A 20,151-nucleotide genomic window follows, 5' to 3' on the forward strand; every position below is an offset into this window, starting at 1 on the left:
GCAGCAACCTCAGCTTTCCCTGGAGGGTCTGCCCTGCTGAGCTCCAGTGGGCGGCCAGCTGGGAGCTGCAGGCTGCTGGTCACACCGCGCTGCACAGACGGGATCCAGCCCACAGCAAGCGGGGGTGAAGCAGGAAGGCATCTGGTCAAGGACCTGCGGGCCTGTCATTCAGTCCAGTGCACCAGGGAGGGCGTCTGCTTCGGGGCTGCAGGCGTTTCTGGGGTGTGGGTGGGGCGCACACTGCGCTGTCTGGGGACCCGGGTCTGACTGCAGCCTCCCCCCCAGATTCCTGAGGCTGTATTCCTGCAGAACAGAGGACTTCCAGACACGGCGCCATAAAAGGCAAAAACAGTCCCGCGTTTTCTCCGGATATAATCATGTAGTCATTTAACAGCTCGAGGCAGGACCGCTGCCCATTATTTAACAATTCACCAGTTCGATTGATCACCACGAAACGGTTCCATTTAGGGGCGACTCCCCAGCCCTGCTGGACTGGGGCTGGAGACCCCTGTACGTCGTAGAAAGCAGAGACGGTGGACGACTTTGCGTGACCCCCATCTGTCATACGCAATCATCGCATATAACTCCCCAATGCCAGTGCAGGGGTGCCCCAGTCCAGCAGGCTTCAGCCCATACTGAGAGAGCAGCCACAGAGAACTGGGGTCCCCAGTGCCAGTGCAGGGGTGCCCCAGTCTAGCAGGCTTCAGCCCATACTGAGAGAGCAGCCACAGAGAACTGGGGTCCCCAGTCCAGCAGGCTTCAGCCCATACTGAGAGAGCAGCCACAGAGAACTGGGGTCCCCAGTGCCAGTGCAGGGGTGTCCCAGTCCAGCAGGCCATACTGACAGAGCAGAGAACTGCACCAGAGCTGCACTGCTTATAGACGCTACTGACCTGCAGAAAGGGGGCAGAATTAAAAGAATGACAGTCCCAGATTCTCTTTCCAGTATAATTGTGTCTGCAAACGCATAAGCAGATTAACGCCATTTCAATATTGCAATACATTTCACAGGAGGCTTTGATGCCAAATCATCTGGAAATTAAATCACAGGCATATGGCTTAATCTAAAGGAATGTAATAGTGAGTGCAAGACTGATTCAATTACTGTAATATCGTATTCAGGTATAAATGAATGTACTCTAAACCTTTTAAGGGAGATTGAATTTGCATGTTTTAACATATTTACATAATTCAGCACAATTCAACTAGATCTCAGGTTCAGAAAAACGTCGGGCCTGTAATGAATACATATATATGTCGATATTATCTCTCATAACTTATCTGTCACCCGTTTTTTCATTCAGAAAATTCGGTTCTGCTATTTTTATAGCTCGCTGCGGAAGAGCAGACGAACGCCGGGCGTCAGGGCTCCAGTCGGGCGTGTCTCGGGTCCGACTCCGTCTCCTACACCCGCAGATCTCAGTCCCGAGAGTAGCCGGGGTCGTGCAACTCCGGATCCAGCCCAACTCTCGCCGGCTGCGCTTTCTTCCGCCCTGTCTTGCGTGAGCTCCTGCGGGGCGCTGGGCGAGCATGCTCATTGGGGCGCAGACGGGGGTTCCGGGGTTGTTTTGAAACGGCAGGCGGCGCGCTGGGTGGGGTGAGCAGACTCCGACTCCAGGCTGAGCATTGAGCTCTGTAGCGGAGCGGACCCGTCCCGTTTGTCCGACAGCATAGGGGAGAAGAGGAAAACCAGAACAAGACGAACGCGGGCGAGATGGGGGAGCTGAGCGAGGACTCGTTGCTGGATTACTTGCGTGCGGCGGGAGGGCGAGTGAAGAATTCGGACCTGCTGAAGGCTTACAAAGACTACATCGGTCACAGCGACCAGCGGCTGCGCGGTGAGTACGGTCACGCGGGGACACGCTGTGTGCCCGAGCCGCGAGCCGCTGGGGGGGTCTCCTCACCCCCAGTCTGCAGCAGCGCTCGTGAACGGCGTTGCAGTGTCTTAACTGTCCGCCCGCGATCCCCCGAAAATATTCCCTCAACAGTTATTTTTTGTTTTGCTTTAGAACACAACGCCGTTACGCCATTTCTCAGCACGGTCTTAGCTTTCTAAAAACGTAATTACCCCCCCCAAAAAAAAACAACAACATCTGTTCCACATTATTGTCGAAAGATGTTGTTTTTTTTATTTCAGGCATATCGGGTTGCGTTTCGGGATAATGTAACTTCCTTTCTGTTGCGGTTGCAATATCTTTCTTGGAAGTCGGAGGCATGTGAACTGCTCGTTTTGCTTGCGGGGTGGCGAGTGGGGTTTTGTAAGGAGAGCTCTGGCCGGCGTGGACTTTCCCGTGTCGGGCCGCCGAACCACGAATCTGCACTTTGCTGCTGAGGGGTTGAGCCTTGTCGCCTCTTCGCCATCTCCTCGCCATTATTCGGAGTCGGACGTTTCCAACACGTCCTGAGGGAACAGAGGTCTTATGCCGAAACAGTTTGATTTGTCGTCAGTCCAGTCCCCCCGTCCCCTCTCATTCGTCCCCTGAGTCCAAAGGGCGCAGTGGGGTCACCTCCCCCCACAAACACACCTTTGGTACAAGACTCCGTGGTTTAGTTCAGAAAAGGCTAATACACCTTCTCCTGCAATGAAACAATTTACTTGCGTCAATGTGCTCAGCTCAATGTCAACCCAGAGTGAACACTACTGATCTCAGACCCACACGGTGATGCAGACTGCTGTCTGTGGACAGTTACTGACCAGTAATCAGAGCTTCTTGATTGCATTTGAGTGTTTGTGGAGTGTAAAGATACTCGTGCCCTGGTTTTTAACCTTCTTCCAGAGGCATAGTGATTAGGTTAATTGGTGTTTCCGATGTGTCCCTATCTAGCATGCGTCCTGCCTGTGCCCTGTGATGGACTGGTGTTCTGTCAATGTGTCCTGCCTTGTGTCCCATAATGGACTGGTGTCCTGTCCCCGGTGTGTCCTGTCTTGTGCCCTGAGATGGACTGGTGTCCTGTCCCCGGTGTGTCCTGTCTTGTGCCCTGAGATGGACTGGTGTCCTGTCCAGGGTGTGTCCTGCCTTGTGCCCTGTGATGGACTGGTGTCCTGTCCAGCCTGTGTCCTGCCTTGTGATCTGAGATGGACTGGCATCTGTCACCTGAAGAAGGCTCCACAGCCAAAACATTGTTTCTTTTCTCTTCTTTTCAGCAGGGAATAAACCTGTACTTGTTATTATCCTACACCGAGCAGGGCATGTAGCCAATAGGATGACGTAGTTTTCAATATTTAAATCTGCCAGTTGCATGTCTTAAATGTATTTGCAGTCTAGTATTTCTTGATGATTTTAATGACTTTTTATTCGGTCTCCTCTGTGTGTGTTGTGACCTGGCTGTTGCAGGAACCCACTGGCACAGTATCTGCTGGGAGAAGTGGTACAGTCTGGGGGGGAGATTGCAAGATGGCCTGAGATAAGGGCTGCCACTGAGGGTGTCCTGTTGCAGCAGTTATTTCCGAATGCCTCCTGAGTAAATAGTTCTGTATCAGGCACCCTGGCAGCTTGCTTTGTAAGTCTCCTGCTTTGGTAGGGAGGGTCAGTGTTTGGTCCCGAGTCCTTCATAACAGACTCGGTTGCTACGGCAGTTTCTTGCTTGGACTAATAAATAACTGGAAGTGTAAACTCATGAAAGAGTGACAAGCCAGGAATTCTGGTGTGGGCTGAGCGAGTGGCTGGTTCCTCCGCAGTTTCCTGTTCATCCACAGCGCCTGTGTCTGCAGGGACAGGATCGGATGGCCGGAGCAGAAACTGAGCTTTCTTATTCCCTCCCAGAACAGAAAGTGCCGAATTGCACGGGGTGGACTCAGGGGAGTGTTTTGTTTTGCTTTGGAAAGCTTCAGAGAAGTTGAATGTTTGCCTGTTACAGTCTTCCTCCTCCAGATCTTTTTAAAGAAACAGGCTGGTCAATAATATTTAACTACAGGTCCAGCGCAGAGGTCAATCGCAGGGCAGGGGAAGCTTCTCTCAGTTTTGCGCAGAGAATATTCCGACAGAACAATCCTTCAGCGGAAGTGTAAGGACACTCAGTCTTCTGGGATCGGGGTGTTATTTTAATTCCACTTCCTCCTGTGAGGGGTGGGGGGCTGGCCCTTTCTCCCAGATGCGTGGACAGTGCTTGTTTTGCAATCGGAGCTCCGTGCTGACAGGAAGGCTCTGCCGGGAATCGCTGTCATCTGGCAGTCACAGGCAGAGGAAAAACGTCCCCATGTGTGTCCTCAGGCGTCGCAGTTTCTGTCTCCAGTCATCAAACACCATACTCCTCCCTTTGGAAAACCAGAATACTGGAAAGGCCCACGTGAGAGTTACCATGAACACTGGGCTAAAAACACCACCCCCTGTCAGTACCATTGCACAGCACATAGTACACCCTGCCCTCCCTCGCAGAGCTCCTCTCTCCCTCACAGAGCTCCCCTCTCCCTCACAGAGCTCCCCTCTCCCTCACTGAGCTCCCCTCTCCCTCACTGAGCTCCTCTCTCCCTGCAGGCCCAGAGCAGAGCTCCTCTCTCCCTCACAGAGCTCCTCTCTCCCTGCAGGCCCAGAGCAGAGCTCCCCTCTCCCTCACAGAGCTCCTCTCTCCCTGCAGGCCCAGACCAGAGCTCCTCTCTCCCTCACACTCCTCTCTCCCTCACAGAGCTCCTCTCTCCCTGCAGGCCCAGACCAGAGCTCCTCTCTCCCTCACAGAGCTCCTCTCTCCCTGCAGGCCCAGAGCAGAGCTCCTCTCTCCCTCACAGAGCTCCTCTCTCCCTGCAGGCCCAGAGCAGAGCTCGTCTCTCCCTCACTGAGCTCCCCTCTCCCTGCAGGCCCAGAGCAGAGCTCCCCTCTCCCTCACAGAGCTCCTCTCTCCCTGCAGGCCCAGAGCAGAGCTCCTCTCTCCCTCACAGAGCTCCTCTCTCCCTCACTGAGCTCCCCTCTCCCTGCAGGCCCAGAGCAGAGCTCCCCTCTCCCTCACAGAGCTCCTCTCTCCCTGCAGGCCCAGAGCAGAGCTCCTCTCTCCCTCACAGAGCTCCTCTCTCCCTCACAGAGCTCCTCTCTCCCTGCAGGCCCAGAGCAGAGCTCCTCTCTCCCTCACAGAGCTCCTCTCTCCCTGCAGGCCCAGAGCAGGGCTCCAGAAGCACTTGGGCAATGAGGGTTGACTCACACGATGGTGTTTCTCCCTCCAGCCACGTACAGGGAGCAGTTCAAAGCCATCGTGGATAAGATCGCCGTGGTCAAGACAGCGGAGAACGTAAGTACTGCCCAGGAAACCGCCGCCCTCTCCTGCTCGGCCCGTACTGTCTGACATACATTTCTGAGAGGGTGCATCGATCTAGCTCTGAGCAGTAAAGAAAGATCTCGGCGACCTGACCTGGGTCGACCATGGTGGCGAAGGAGGTAGACCCCCTTAACTCTCAAACGTTGAGTAAAAACCGAGTCCTCCTCTTACGAGGACCCAGGTGCGGGAACTGGACGGTAGCGGTTCTGCTCAGCCGGGCCCGCCCCTGATGCGCTGTCCGCGCCGCTGTCTGCCACGCAGGGCGAGAAGCAGCTCGTGCTGAGGAAGAGGTTCGCCCCGCAGGGGCCCAGGCCTGCCGCGAGGGTGCAGTGGGACGGCGGGGAGGCCGCCGCGGGGTCAAGCCCTCAGGCGCAGGCCGGCACGCGGGGCGCAGCGGCGGGGAGCCCCAAGGAGCAGAAGAAAGCTGTCCTGGTCCCCTGGGAAATGGCTCCTGCGATCACTGTCACGGAGACTCCCGAGCCCTCTCGGCCTGAGGAAAGGGTGAGTGCTTCACACAGCGTAACAGCTCCCAGGGGTGAGGGGGGTGCCGTCTCGGCAGCACAGGGGCGGGCATCAGGACCTCTATTGACAGCGCTCGTCGGCTCTCCAGAGAGCTGTGTGCCCTCTACCGCTTTCACGGTGCAAGCACGACTTGCGAAGAAAAAAGAAGTGTTTGTTTTTCGTGTATCACCCCTGGTGCTAAACACCGACTTCCTGCTGCTGCTTAAAATATGTGTTTCTGGCGTTGGGTATGTGGTTAGTTCAGCTCTTATCTCCTTCTGGGAAGGTCCTCACGCCTCATGTTTCCCATGAGGCTGTGCAGCTGTTGTCCAGTGTTGGTCCTCCACTGACCCATGTGAACAGTGTGTGGCATTGGCATAGACTGTCTGGTGTGGGCTTTGCTCTTTACCTGTAATCTTAGGCTTGTTTCACGATCTAAAGCAACCTGCCTTTGTCTTTAAATATGGTCCCGAAGAGGTTTTGTAAACTATCCTAGAGAAAGGGCTTTCTGGGATATTGAATCCAATGCTGGTGAGATGAAGTGGTTCTTCCCCTTCGATAAGAGTCTCAGGTGAATCTGTGATCTGGACAGAAGTAGCCTGTGCTTTGCAGAGTAGGAAACATGTGGAGAGAAAGAAAGACAGCTGTTGCTTAGTGTAACAGATATTGTTTCTAACTTTGAACTTGAGCCTTGAGTCAGAAAACCACAAGTCTGGGGTTAACGAATCTATCAGAGCCTCAAATAGCTCTGCCCTCAGCCCTCAGCATCTAGCCATGTCAGTGCAAAATGCAGCAGAGAGGCAGAGATGTGCACAATGCAGGCAAGAACCTGACAAATGTCAAGACATTGGCCCCCAGACAGTTCTGTCAAGTCAGTCAGCAGCAAAACAACATTTTTGTAATGTCTGGGATTTGGAAAGCGGCATCAGTTCAGGTTACAATAAAATACTTTTCTGCAAACGTTTAGATTATATTTACAGAGAGAAGCACCTCCCCAATTCTAACTCCATGCTAAAACCCTCTGGGCTTACTGTTTCATACCAGGCCTTCCTCAGTCAGTCAGCAGTCAGTCACACTCCTGGGAGTAGTTTCCACAGGGGCTGTGCAGGTCTGGTGATTCGAGTGGGAGACAGGCATGCTGTTTCCACTGGGCTTCTGCTGCCTCCTGCCCACTGCTGGCTCTCATGCCCGGTGTTTGCCCCCCTGCCCAGCCTGCCCCACCCCTGGCCCTGGAGCCGGACGAGCCCCCGGAGGCAGCTCCGCTCCGGAGAATCCCCGAGGATGGGAGAGCGGAGGAGCCCGGCGAGGAGTCGCCGACCCCCAGCCTGCAGGAGGAGGAGCCCGAGCCTGACGCGGTGTCAAAGGTGAGAGGTCACACGGCGCCCGGACGGAGTCGCAGGTCTGGACTCCCTGTGTGTGTCACAGCCGACTCACGGCTGTGCAGTTTGAGATTTTAAAGTAACACGGGAACAATAATATGACCCCAACACAAAACGCACAAAAACACACAATTGCAGCGAAGAATTAAAAGAGGTCAAAAGAACCCTTTTGTAGTTTTCAGATCCTGCTCCTTGTTATAAAGATGCCAGCAGAGTTTTCCCAGCTGGCCTGTTTGAAACTCCCGGGAATACAGAACTCTGCTCCCCAAAAGTGGAAAAGGACAGGAGTCACCCTGACAGGTGTCAGGTTCTCAGATCAGAATTGAGAGGGACGAGCTGTCGGAGTGTGAGTCCTGAGTGGAATCTTACACAAGTCTTACTGTAGTAACTGGAATCAAATTTTGAATCCAGGTGTTTTCTCGCCTCACGGCGACAATAACGCAGTGAAGGGATGTGAAGCAGAGCCCAGCGAAAGATCCAGTCCCTCCTTGCTGGAGTCATGAGCTCCCTTTGATTGCCAAGATGTTGTTCATAATAATTAGCTGGTAGCATTGAGCACGTGTATATTCAGAACCGTTAATAAACCACACAATGTGTGTAGAGTGCAAAGTCACATAATTCATTATAAGAACATATTTAAAATTTCACATTATGTAAGCAAGGCATGCAGCAACATGTATGGCAAATTCAGTGATGGATCATAAAATGTACCGGTGAAAAACTCCAGTTGGGGAACAACATGGCATCCCTAAAATGACCCTTTCTACCTGTGCCATCCTGCGCCTTTATTCCCAGAAGTTATCTTCTCCGCTGCATTTGGCTCCTGGAAGACTTAGGAGTTTCTCTGGAGACACTATTGCATTGACATTGACTCTCCACAAGGTGGTGCAGTAGAAGAAACTTTTATCGGAAGACAAGCAGAGAGCTGAAGAGAACCTGCCAGTGAGAGGAAAAAGGAGGGGACAGGGGGTTCGATTCTTGTATCTCTGTCTTGGAAAAAAAATGTCTGCATCTGTTGTATATAGTTTACATCTATAATATTCCTGCCTTCTCCACAACAGCCCAGAATCTAGAGTCTCCGGGATTCATCCAGTGTGTCAGTACAGCTGCACGTTCCCACTCTTCCCAGCCACCTGGGCAGGCTGGTGACTGGCCTTGAGGTGCAGCACCCCCTCCTGTCTGGGGGTTCGGAGCTCACAAACCTGTCTGAACCCCCTGCTGCTGGAAACATTCGTCACAAGAGCAGAAGACCTGTATGGTTTTCCAGTTTGCTTCTCAGAAATCACGCGCCGGTGGAAGATGGGCCCCAGGTTCAGTCGGGGTCACGGTGTGAAGCCATCTGGGAACCCCGACATGCACACACCCAGACACTGGGGGCACTGAGATTCAGGCACCGTGCAGAGATGGGGATCTGTCACTGTGGAAATCCGTTGTGTCCACAGTGTGTGTAACTGTACTCTACACAACCGGTAGACTTGTTTCAGACTGTGTCTGACTTGTGAAAATCAGTGACGCCGCAGGAATCAGAAATCTGCCCTTTTTAAACCATCGCTCCTGTCTGGGATCTAACATCCATGTGGGAAGAGGAGGAGGAGGAGGATGGCTTCAGGGAGGTTTTCTGAGCCAGCAGCGGACAGGACAGGCTCTCCTCATGTACAGTGGCAGGCCTGAGTGCAGCCGTGGGAGAGGAGCGGGCGAGCAGAGGGGAGTGGACAGCAACGCACTGCCCCCTTGCCCAAAGTGCAGGAGCTGTAAGTGGTTTCCGTCCCTGCTTGAGGTGTGAGCGGGTCATGGCCATTACCGAATCATCACAGCACTGTGCACCTCTGTGTGAGTGCGGCCTCGTTATAGGAGCCAGTAGACGTGGGGGTCACACGAGGTGCTCGCAGGGCTCACCCTTGGCCTTGTTCTCTGAGCCCCCGATGGGAAAAGACGTCTGGGCTTCTCAAATTCCAGGAGGGCCTTTATTACTGGGAGACGGGGAGGGGAGGGTTAAACAGCCCACTATGTACTGTGCGTCTTTACTTGTAATCTTTATGTAGGCAGATCTGGAGCCCTGGAAGAGAGGGCAGAATGAAGTGTAATTGCTCTCCGGGTGAGAAGACCTCAGGGAGGGAGCACTCAGCGTGTTTGTTTTGATATTGGGGCCGAATGTTGCTTTGGAATTTTTGCAGCTCCGCTGTGCTGGCCTTAATGTCGCTGTCCCTCTGCTGTGCGTCATTAATCAAAAGCTTAATGTTGGTGCTTTTGAGAATTGGCCAATTAACATCATAGCTGAACGTGGTCATGTCCTTTCGGGAGCAGCGCTCGTTATTTCTGATGTAATTGTTTTCCCCCGGGGAGCTCGTAACGGTTGTTTTCCTATCCTTCGTATTGAAGAGAGGTTTTGCCGTGCTGGCTGCCTCACAGGGAGGGCAGGGAGTTGACAAGTGTGCTGTGATCCTCGCAGCCTCTGTGCAACACATGACGCACGAACTGGGGGCGGGAGAAACCTGCCTGTGTCCAGACCTTTCAAGGAGGGGGTTAAGAACACCGAGACGGTGCTGGTTTGGGGTGCACGGACCTGTGACTGCAAGATGGCGATGAGCTGTTTTGCGTTTTGATGAATTGTGGGAGAACCGACAGTCTCAGTTTTGACGGTTTTCACTCTGGCTGTCTTACAGGACTGTGGACAAGTCAGCTAGAAGTGTCAGGCTCCTGAGTGGTGTAGCCTCCAGTGAGCAGCAGCTCTCTGTTTTTTTAGTGCAGGCTAAGTCAGTGGACAGCTATGACTATCACTGCAGTAAGGATGGTCTCTGGAGGTTTGGACATGGTCCTGGCCTAGATGTCATGGGTTCACAGCTGACTGAGTGCTGCCATAAGGAGGTTAGTCAACCAGGATCTTTGAGTAGCCGGTGCTCCTGTCATTGGCTGAGCACCTGCAGGCTTGCAGTGACATCACAGAGAGACAGCACCGACTCTCCTGTCCGACGCTGTGGAGCTCTGCCTTTGCTTCGTCTGCCCCGAGCGGTGCAGGAATCATTGCGCATCGTAAAGCAGGTGTCAGCTCCAGGTTGGGTGGGCTGGCTCTTGCTCAGTTACCAGAAAAGTACATGTGAAAGTCCCACCCATGTCAGCTGGTACACTGGCACCTCTGTGTTATGCATGATACAGGCGGGCTGGAACTGTTCACGTGTGTCTGGGTAGAATTAGCTGGATAAATATTCCCCCACTCTTGTCTTGGCTAAAACAAGCACATTTAACTTCAGTGTGGTTAACATGAAAGGGCCGAGTGTTTGCTCATGATGTCCCAATCCAGATCCCGATCTGAGAACAATTAGCAATCAAGTGTTTCTGCAAGTAGAGTTCTATTTGCGGCCCACATTAATCAGAGTGAATGACACTTTAATTGTTTATTTTTTTCAGGAGGGCATGTGGGGGGTGGTTTTAATTGTGTTGACCTTTCCTTGTTAACTGAGCAGTGCTGCATGGGAGTGCAACATAAAAATTAAAAAAAGAAGTGGAAAAGATAACCGGCTGGAGCTGCAGGAGTTCCGTACACAAAACTAGCACCCAGCAAATGATTCAGAAGCCACGATGGTGTAATGTCAGGCTGTTACAGTTCGCATTGGTATTGGGGATTTCTTAAGTCGAGCACACTGGGCTCTGAGCTCTTCAGCTCTGAGGCTCGTGTGTGTGTCAGTGTCTGGGAGCTGAAGAAACAGTGAAGATGTACAGTGATGGTCTGTTCACACACAAGCTTGCAGACCTGGATGAGTGTGCAGAGAGGGGCTCAGGGGCACAGACAGGGTGCAAAGACGGGCTCACGGGCGCAGAGAGGGACACAGCCAGCAGAAGCGCGAGCCTGCTTGAATGATCCCGTTCAGCCCAGCGCCAGGGCTGAAGGGGAATACGGGATGCTCTTCCTTCGTTCACTGACCCAACTAACCAGCAGCCACCGCTGTTGTGAAGCCCCCTCGTGTGACAGCAGACCGCGTGCCCCCCAGGTTCCGGCGTCCACAGCTGTCTCTCGCGCTCAGCGCTGGCTAGGTTCCTGCTCCTGTGCTGATCGCCTGGGCGTTTACCCGCGCGGCGGCCCGCTCACACCCCTGTCTGTGCTTCTTTCGCAGTCGGAGTCGGAGCGGGACGACGACGGCTCGGGGAGCGTGGGGTCCCACGCGGTGGCGGTAAGTGTGGGCGCCCTTGTGTCGGCTAGGGCAAAGGCATGCTGGTAGGTGGAATGGCTTCTGGGTATGTTGGCTCTGGCGTGAGTGTGTGTGTGTGCCCGGCCATGAACTGGCGTCCGGCCCAGGGTGTAACCTGCCTTTCCGGGACAGGCTCCAGCTCCCCCGCAACCCTGTACTGGATAAAGCAGTTTGGAGACGGATAATAATAATAATAATAATAATTGCTTACACTTATATAGCGCTTTTTCTGGACACTCCACTCAAAGCGCTTTACAGGTAATGGGGATCCCCTCCACCACCACCAGTGTGCAGCCCCACCTGGATGATGCGCCAGAACGCTCCCCACACACCAGCTCTCAGTGGGGAGGAGAGCAGAGTGATGAAGCCAGTTCAGAGAGGGGGGATTATTAGGAGGCCATGACTGGTGAAGGCCAGAGGGAAATTTGGCCAGGACGCCGGGGTTACACCCCTACTCTTTTCGAGAAACACCCTGGGATTTTTAATGACCACAGAGAGTCAGGACCTCGGTTTTACGTCTCATCCGAAGGACGGCGCTTTTTTACAGTATAGTGTCCCCGTCACTATACTGGGGCATTAGGACCCACATGGACCACAGGGTGAGCGCCCCCTACTGGTCCCACTAACACCTCTTCCAGCAGCAACCCTAGCTTTCCCAGGAGGTCTCCCCTCCAGGTACTGGCCAGGCTCACACCTGCTGAGCTCCAGTGGGCGGCCAGCTGGGAGCTGCTGTTGTTGAAAAGGTACGATGAGGTTTAGAGTATTGAGAACAGTTTTGGTCAGCAGATTTGCTGCTCTGGATTGTGCCCAGAGCAGAGCGCTGGAGGAGAGGGCCACACGGAGAGGCCGAGGGAGTTTGTGGGCGGTCGTGAGCGGCAGGCCGGCCGCGGGGAGCGTGAAGCTGGTGCTGCGCGGGGCGAGACGGGGGCAGCCCTCGTGCCGCTGCCCGCAGGCTGGGCGCAGGCTGGCGGACTGCTCCCGCCGCCGCGGAGGTGGTTATCCGGAAGCCCATCCCGGGTCTCCTCTGTGTCCGCAGCTGGATCCGCTGGAGAAGGAGTGGATGCGCTCGGCAGCGTGCGGGCAGCTGGCCCACCTGGCCCAGCTCCTCAAGCAAGAGCCGTCCCTGGCCTGCAAGAAGGTACGGCGCCTGACTCGCACCTGGGGCCGGGGGGGCCGGTGGACCAGTCAAAGGCCATAGCAGCCGGCCTTATTTCCTGAACCTGTGCTTAACGCGCCAGCTCGTGCAGTCGGGCGCGGAGGCCGATGGGTTTTGCTCCTGAAATGTAACTCACTGTATTTTCTCTTCCTTCTCGGTTGACACCAGGACTTCACCTCTGTAAGTATGAGTGTGTTTTTGTCCTTTCCTCTCCGTCTGTCTGTCCGGCTCGCGGGCTCCTCCGGCCCTGCCGGGGGCCCCGCTGTGGCGCGGGAGTGGGGGGCCTGGCAGCCCGTGTGCGTGCCGCTGCCCTGAGTGGCCGTCGCCCTCTGGCCCCTGGAGGTCCCCAGCAGTGTCTAATTATGCCCTCTGTTTTCTTTCTGGGGTCTCTTCTGCGGTCCCTGGCTGCACGGTGGCCTTCTCTCCCAGGGGGTGAGTCTCGCGGTGTCTCAGCCTTCTCACTGCTTTCTTGTGCCCGGATGTTTGGACTTTTAAATGTGCTTTAGTGCATCTGTGTTAATTACAGGTAGTGACTTTTTGACTTCAGTTTTGATGCCTGTGTTCAGTGCCAGGTCAGTACTTGGTGTGCAGACAGGCAGCCTTGTTCAGTGAGGACTCTCAGTTCTCACAGCCAGCCTCATTTCTTGACTGGATTCCGCGGAGTCCTCCTCAGACAGTACTCCTCAGAGGCTGTCCCCTTCAGAGAACAGTCTTGTCTCTGAGCGTCGCCCCAGCAGACTGCAGTCATGTGCTTCACGCTCCCTGCTCGCCTGCTCACTGCCCTGCAGAGGGCGCTGTCCCCAGCCTCTGGGCCAGTCCGCCTCGCGGCAGGGGCCAGGGAACCCCTCCTCCCGGCCCCTGTGCTCCGGCTGCTCGTCACACCCGCGCTCCCGCGTCTCCCCCTGTCCGGCGGGTCTGTCCGTGGTGTGTGACGCGTGTGAAAGCCCCTTACAAATGCGATTCAGTGGGATGTCTCCATGATGGGGTAGAGGACAGAGGGAAGACCTGAGAGCAGCTGCTGGGAGGCTGGGGGTCTCGCAGCCCCCGGCCCTGCTGCAGGAACCCCAGCGTCCTTCGGGTCTCAGTCCGTGTGAGCTCAGAGCCACACGGTTCTGGCAGTCCTGGCGGTACCAGGAGGGGGTACCAGAGGTGGGTCCTGAGGAAATCTTGAAAACCGCACGCACACGCACGGCGGGTTCTGTAACCCCTGGGGGGGGGGGCTCCCTCAGCGGCTTCAGACCTCCTTCTGAGGAGACCAGACACTCGGCCGGCATTGAAGTGTCAGGGATCATCAGGAGCCCCTTGAGCAGCACAAAGCCCCGGGCCCTCTTGAAGATAATCTGAAAGTAACAGAGGAGGCAGGATTAATTGGCGGACAATGGCCGATGGTGTTAAATCCCTTCCTTGCCTTTGATGTTCTCTTCTCCGTGGAATACTGGCTGTGCGAAGCCGTGCCCGGGAATCCTCCCTGCGGCGGTGCTGAGCTCTCCGGCGCTGTGTGTGAGCCGCGGTTCCCCCTGGAAAGCCAATTTAGAAGCCCCTGTGCTCCGAGGCCTCAGTCAACAAGGGGTTAACGGGGCTGTTGTTGTGGGGATGGTCATTTCGAGGATGCCTTGGGGCCACCTCCCCCATGTCCTGTCGAGGGCCGGACAGTCCTCGAGGAGCGCGGTCCAGTCTCTGGGCATCGCCCCAGCGGACGGCAGCCATGTGCTTCACGCTCACTGCCCTGCAGAGGGCGCTGTCCCCAGCCTCTGGGCCAGTCCGCCTCGAGGCAGGGGGCAGGGAACCCCTCCTCCGGGCCCCTGTGCTCCGGCTGCTCGTCACACCCTGTCCGGCGGGTCTGTCCGTGGTGTGTCTGTCCGGTCCCACGGTGGAGTAGTCCCTCACAAATCCACTTCAGTGGGATGTCTCCATAGCCACGATGGGGGGTACAGGACAGAGGAATAAACGTTTCCTTCTTCTGTCTTTTAATACGGCTTTTCCACAGTAAGCTTTTTGTTTCCTTTCCTCACCATATTTGAAAGCAGAGCCCGCCCTGACTTCTCTGTTCTCCTGTGTCTCTCTCTCCCTGCATGCCAATGGAACGCGCCCTGTCTCCTGCCCGGCCCATCGCCAGTTTGTAAGTACATCACTTCTTTCTCCCCGTTTCTTGGCGGTGGGACATGGGGGCGCTGGGGTGTTCCTGAGCTGCAGCAGTGTGGGTCCTGTTCAAGCCCATTCTGTTCAGGGGAAGAGGAGGTCGGGCCTGCACTGGTGGGCCGGTGTCTCTGTGCAGCCCACCAAGGGGGACAGGTCCCTGCCCCGCTGTGTGGAGATGTCCGTCAGTGCAGTCAGATCGCCCGCTGATCACTCAGACTGCAGGGGGGTGTGAGGGCACAGACATGCAAATACCACAGACAGACACATCAATCATGCGCCCAGGAGCTCCAGACACACTTGTGTGCTGCACAGAGGCAGTGGTGGTGAATCTAGGCCTGCTGGCCTGAGAGTCCTGACACTGTTTGGCATTCCCAGGTGTGACACAGTTCACCTGGGCACTGCTCCTTCTATATCGCATGTTTCACTCGCCTGTGTGTACATAGTTGCTCTGCGGATTTCACTGAGATTCAGTGATCTGTCTGAATACAATCAGTGTTTCTCGAGGGAATATCTTGAGAAGCCTGTGTTCTGTGCTTGGACAGTAAGAAGGGGATGGGAGGTGGAAGGTAGCTTTATCTGTGCTCCCTCACGGCAGGTGGCTGGAGCAGCGCAGAGCCCAGCGCTGCCTCCCTGCCTCGCTGTCAGAGCAGCGGCCTCAGAGGCCGGGCTGGGCAGGGAGGGGGCGTGTTGCTTAGACAGCGGTGAAGTGTAATTTGCACCCTGTCAGCAAACAGGATAGACGGGCTTCGCTGAAAAAAAACTGCCTAATCACGGCCTCGCAATTACAGTCATTTCAGACATCATTTTTGGGGTGTAAATATGAATCGGGGTAATTGCCGTGGTGGGGGGGCAGCGGCGCTGTCAGCGCTTGACGGGCTGGAAGGAGGCTGGCATCTGTGGGTCACACCAACATCATCAATCTTCCCCGGCTGACAGCCCCCCGCCCACCCCCCGCCGTGGGCACGCTCAGCTTGTTGTTTTGTAATTAGCTGTGTTAAATGGCAGGAAACAGCACTCGGCCCGCCCCCGTGCAGCTGGCTGGCTGTCGGGGGAGAGCAGGCCCCGGCCCCTCGTGGTCCTCGTCCACCCCACAGCCTCTCGTACTGCAGGGCTGTCCTCCACCCCCCCCGCGCGGGGCCCCTGACGCCCAGTACGCTCACTCCCCCACCCCCCCGTCCTCGTTCACAAACCGCGGGGGCCGCCGCTGGCCCGGGCGTGGGGGGTGGGTTTGGGGCCTGCCACGCCGGCGGGGTGTACGCCCTCCTCCTGACTAACCCCCCCCCTGCTGCTTTGCAGACGGCCCTGCACTGGGCTGCCAAGCACGGCCGGGAGGACATGGCCGCCGCGCTGGCCGGAGCCGGGGCGGACGTCAACTGCAGAGCGGTGAGTCCGCGCGCCCGGGTCTCCTGCGCCAGCTGCACGTCGACGCCCATTGGCGCAGCAGGCAGAGGAGCGGGTTTCTTAAGCGAGCATGGTCCCGCCCCGCGGGGACTGATGGTGCCAGGGCAGGGGGCGCGAACGTGCTGGGTGTGTGTTTGTGCACTGTGTAGTCGAGGGTTGGCAGCGGTCTGGGGGGGGGATCTGTTTCTGAAAGAGCAGCCCAGGGTTGGCATCTCTTACCGCTGGCAGCAAACTGCACTGCTCCAAAACTTTAACTGCAACGTTTTCTCTGTTTCCTTGTCTGTATGTGTGCGTGGCGTGGGTCTCCTGCAGCATGTAAGTATTTTTCTTGTCAGCTCTGCTACACACTCTGATGTGGAATATCTTTTTGATTTTGTGTTTAAGGTATAGTTTTTATTAAATTACCTATAATTCCAATTGTTTATTGATGTTTTTAACATCGTTTAAACCTATATGTTTTGTATACTGTGTAGAAAAATGTGACACTTATGAATTAGACTTGGTTACCTTAAGTGCGTTCAGCTGATGAACTTTGTGCTTTTTTGTTTTGTTTTCCACGCTGTTTCTCCTGGACTGGGCCTGTGACGTCCCAGGGAGTAAGTATATCTGGTCATTGATAGGATTTGTAAGGATCCAGTTAGCTGTCCAGTCCTGGTCTTGGGAGGCCTGTGTGTCTGCAGGTTTTTATTATACATTGTCTCTTCATGATCTCAAGTGAGTTCATTATGAACCCAGTTACAATCGCAGCTCCCAGCCCTGCGGGTGCTGGAGCTTTAAACAGACCCAGGACAACTGGCCGGTCCTTCAGGACCAGGACTGGCATCTCTGGATCAGCGAGTGCAGCTGCAGTCCTGCAGGTTTACAGGTGGTTTTCAATTCTCAATAACACCAGATTAAAGATCTAAAACACAAGCAGTTTCCCTTCTGATCCAAATAATCAGTGAAGTAAATAAAGAGAAAAACTGCCCCATCTACAGCAGGCTTGAACACGCTGAGACTCCTGCAACTCAGACAGAGAGCTGTCTTTGTGCCCACTTGGCTCCTCTGAAATCCGCCAGAAATGCAACAGTAGTTCTTCCTATGGGGTTGAACAGGGGATAGATTTGCACACCTTAAATGTTTGGGGGAGGCTAATAGGCAGGATAATGAAAGATGTTTTTTTTTATTCCTCCATAAAATAAATAATTCACTCCAAAATGGTGATAAAGTACCTATCTGTACTTTATAAGCTACTGTATTATTTCCCTCCTTAGGGATACACTCCGCTTCATATTGCAGCCTTGCATGGACACAGGCACATCATAGACCTCCTCATCCAGACCTATGGTAAGACACGTCTCGGGCGCTCAGTGTCTTAAAGGCAGTGGGGCCCACGTCCCGTCCATGGGCAGAGCACGTGACCCCGTGCCCCATGTCTGTGTTCCTCAGGTGCCCGGGAGGACCTGCGAGACTACAGCGGGCACAAGGCTCTCCAGTACCTCGGCACGCAGGAGATCCACAAGGAGGGAAGAGACCTGCGTGAGTTGGGCTGCGTGACTGGTGCTGCTTTGAGGTCCAGCCTCAGTGGTGTCCTGGGCTTGTCCTACAGTATCCTGCTTCCTGATATAGGCCTCGGATTTCATCACGGTCATAAGGGACATGGGTTGCAAACAAGAGGAGGCCTTTCAGCCTGTTTCTTCTGTTGGATGGTTAGCAAATTGGTCTGAGGGTCTTATCCAGCCGTGTCTTATAGAAAGCATGAGTATCAGCTTCAACGACATGGCTGGGTAGCTTGTCCCAGACCCCCACAACCCTTTGTGTAAAAAAAGTACCTCCTGTTTGTTATGTGTACATTGCTAAAAACGTCTCGGCTGGAGTGTCCAGACTGAAGTGCTTAAGAGTTTGTTTCTGTGCTTTTCAGCAGATCAACTCGGTTTTTCTTGTTTGTGGGTTTTGTTCCCCATCTCAGAATACCCGGTTCCTCAAGGCAGCGAGCGCAGGACCAAGAAACTGGGGTCCCTCTTCCAGCCGAAGACCGCGGGGGGCAGCACCAAGAAGAAGTGGGGCTCGGTGGAGGACCTGGCGGGCTCGGACGAAAAGGGGGGACCCCAACTGTTGATCCCCCCCACGTTCAGGCCCAGGAAGTTCTCCCGCTAGAGTCGAGTGGGGGCTCATGGCCGGACAGAGACCCCAGCCAGCACCGCACCGCAGAGCTCTGCCTGTCTGGGCCGGGCCGGGCTGTGCGTCCAGTGATTCTCCGGGCCTGGAGCGAGCTGTGAGCTGTCCTCCTCCGCCCAGGTGCAGCCTGGACACGGACGGACGGCTCTTGCTGGTTCGGAGGACAGCCCCGATGAGCCGAGATCCCGGGAGCTCGGCTGGGACGCGTTGAGAAATTCTGTATCTTAAACGTTTCTTTTTATGTCGTGAAGGATGCCAGGATTTCCGTGCTGGAAGCCACAGTTGAGCTGAGAGTGTCTAGGATGTGCTTTCCTTTCTTTGACTCCGGGTTGAGCCACGCTCCGAAACTTCACATTCCAGAAAATACTCCTACGCGTTTTTGCAGGATTGATTCTTTTGTTAAACACATTTTAGGTTTCCTGAAGGACTGAAACACTCAATGTCTCCATTTTGTAGATATAAAACAGTTACGTTTCTGTATGTGTATATAGCTGAATGTATTTAATTGATATATCTACATATATCTCACGTTCAACCTTACTATACTTATTTTCTTACAAAAAATATCTGTGAAATATCAAAGTACCTTTTTATTTAAAAAAACAGGTGATTTATGTTTTCTATATATTGCAATATATTTCTTATTTATCATCACAAATAATGGAATTCATTCCCTGTGCTTCCTATGTGAAATTAAATTGAAATGGGTCCAGGCTTGTGACTGTGATTTGCCGGTCTCGGTCTCGGTCTCGGTCTCGGTCTCGGTCTCGGTCTCGGTCTCGGTCTCGGTCTCGGTCTCGGTCTCGGTCTCGGTCTCGGTCTCGGTCCAGCAGCCCAGTGGCCCGGCGGTGGGTGGACCAGCGATCCTCCGCGCTGGCCCAGCCCTGGAGATCGAGCACCAGCCCCGCCAGTTCATGAAATGGGGCGCTTTTATCCTGCCCCGTGGGGGGTGATATTTGGACCCTTATCAGCTCTGCTGCCGTGGGCCCTGCGCCCCACCACCCCTGCTCTTTCTTTTCACCCACTAATCCCATTTTTACACAGCGCCTTTGATCTGCAGGGGTGGGTGTAATTTACTTTGAGAGCCACAGATGGACTAAATATGGGGCCTGGTGGTGCTGCGCTGGTCTTTATCTCCTAATTCCAGATTAGCTGAAAAGGGCGCTTGTTTTCGGTGGTGGGTATCAGGAGAAGGGGGGGAATGGAGGCAAGTGTGTGTGTTTTTTTTTGCCAGGGGTGGGGGGTAGGGGGGGATAAGAGGGGCGTTTCTGTAATAGATACTTATCTCGCCACCCTCAAGCTCTCAAACAAAGCCCCCTCTGAGGAGATTATAAACCAACGGAGGCACATTAACTCTAATCCCAGGCTTTGAGGCCTCAACCCCCCCCTCCCCCTCCCTCCCCACCTGCCCCAGCCCCCTTGTCCTCCCCCCCCCCCCCCCCCTTCTGCTGAAGGGGTTCTGGAACCGGGGCGCTGTGGGGAGAGCCCGCGGCAGGACAGGGGGGCTGGTTTTCAATGGGCAGGAGGGGGGCACTGCTGTGCCCCAGCTCCTCTGTGAGGGATTAGTCCGCCCTGCTGGGAGAGCTGCTCATTTCCATCGCAGCCCCGCGCCCCCGGCCTGCTTGGACTTTTTGTTTTACAAATGGCCTGAGATGTAGATGTCATGTCGCGGTTTTCTTACAAGTACAGCGAGCCTGCGTGTCGAAGAGGGGGTTCAGGTCAGAGAGCAGCCCCGGCTCCCCGGCTCCTTACAAAACGAACGAGGGCGTCGGCCTCGTTAACCCCATTAGCCCCGTTACTCCTTGCGGTGCTGGATTTCTGCTTCTGGCTGGAACAGGACCTTGGGGGGGGGCGTGGGGAGAGTCCGCCGCAGACAGGAAACCATGGGCTCCCGAAACGGACAGAGGATGTTCCCCGCCAGCGAAGAGAGGACCCTGGAGTGACAGACGCGGAGACAACGGCACGCGCAGCTTCAGCACTGTTGGTTTTT

The 20,151-nt window shown here is 54.9% G+C and overlaps 1 protein-coding gene across 1 annotated transcript; it reads left to right on the forward strand.

Moving 5' to 3' along the window:
* Positions 1-1,181: 1,181 nt before the first annotated feature.
* On the forward strand, positions 1,182-18,875 carry LOC148648383 (ankyrin repeat domain-containing protein SOWAHA). The gene is made up of 13 exons (XM_088608003.1): positions 1,182-1,838; positions 5,153-5,217; positions 5,506-5,745; positions 6,957-7,109; positions 8,747-8,875; positions 11,234-11,290; positions 12,345-12,446; positions 12,633-12,644; positions 14,581-14,583; positions 15,900-15,986; positions 17,258-17,330; positions 17,433-17,522; positions 17,953-18,875. Exons 1-13 carry the CDS (start codon positions 1,715-1,717, stop codon positions 18,138-18,140), a joined length of 1,323 nt encoding a protein of 440 aa, XP_088464129.1. The 5' UTR covers positions 1,182-1,714; the 3' UTR covers positions 18,141-18,875.
* Positions 18,876-20,151: the final 1,276 nt, after the last annotated feature.

This window comes from Lepisosteus platostomus, chromosome 15, assembly GCF_059453375.1.
Source record: "Lepisosteus platostomus isolate fLepPlt1 chromosome 15, fLepPlt1.hap1, whole genome shotgun sequence".
NCBI lineage: Eukaryota > Metazoa > Chordata > Actinopteri > Semionotiformes > Lepisosteidae > Lepisosteus > Lepisosteus platostomus.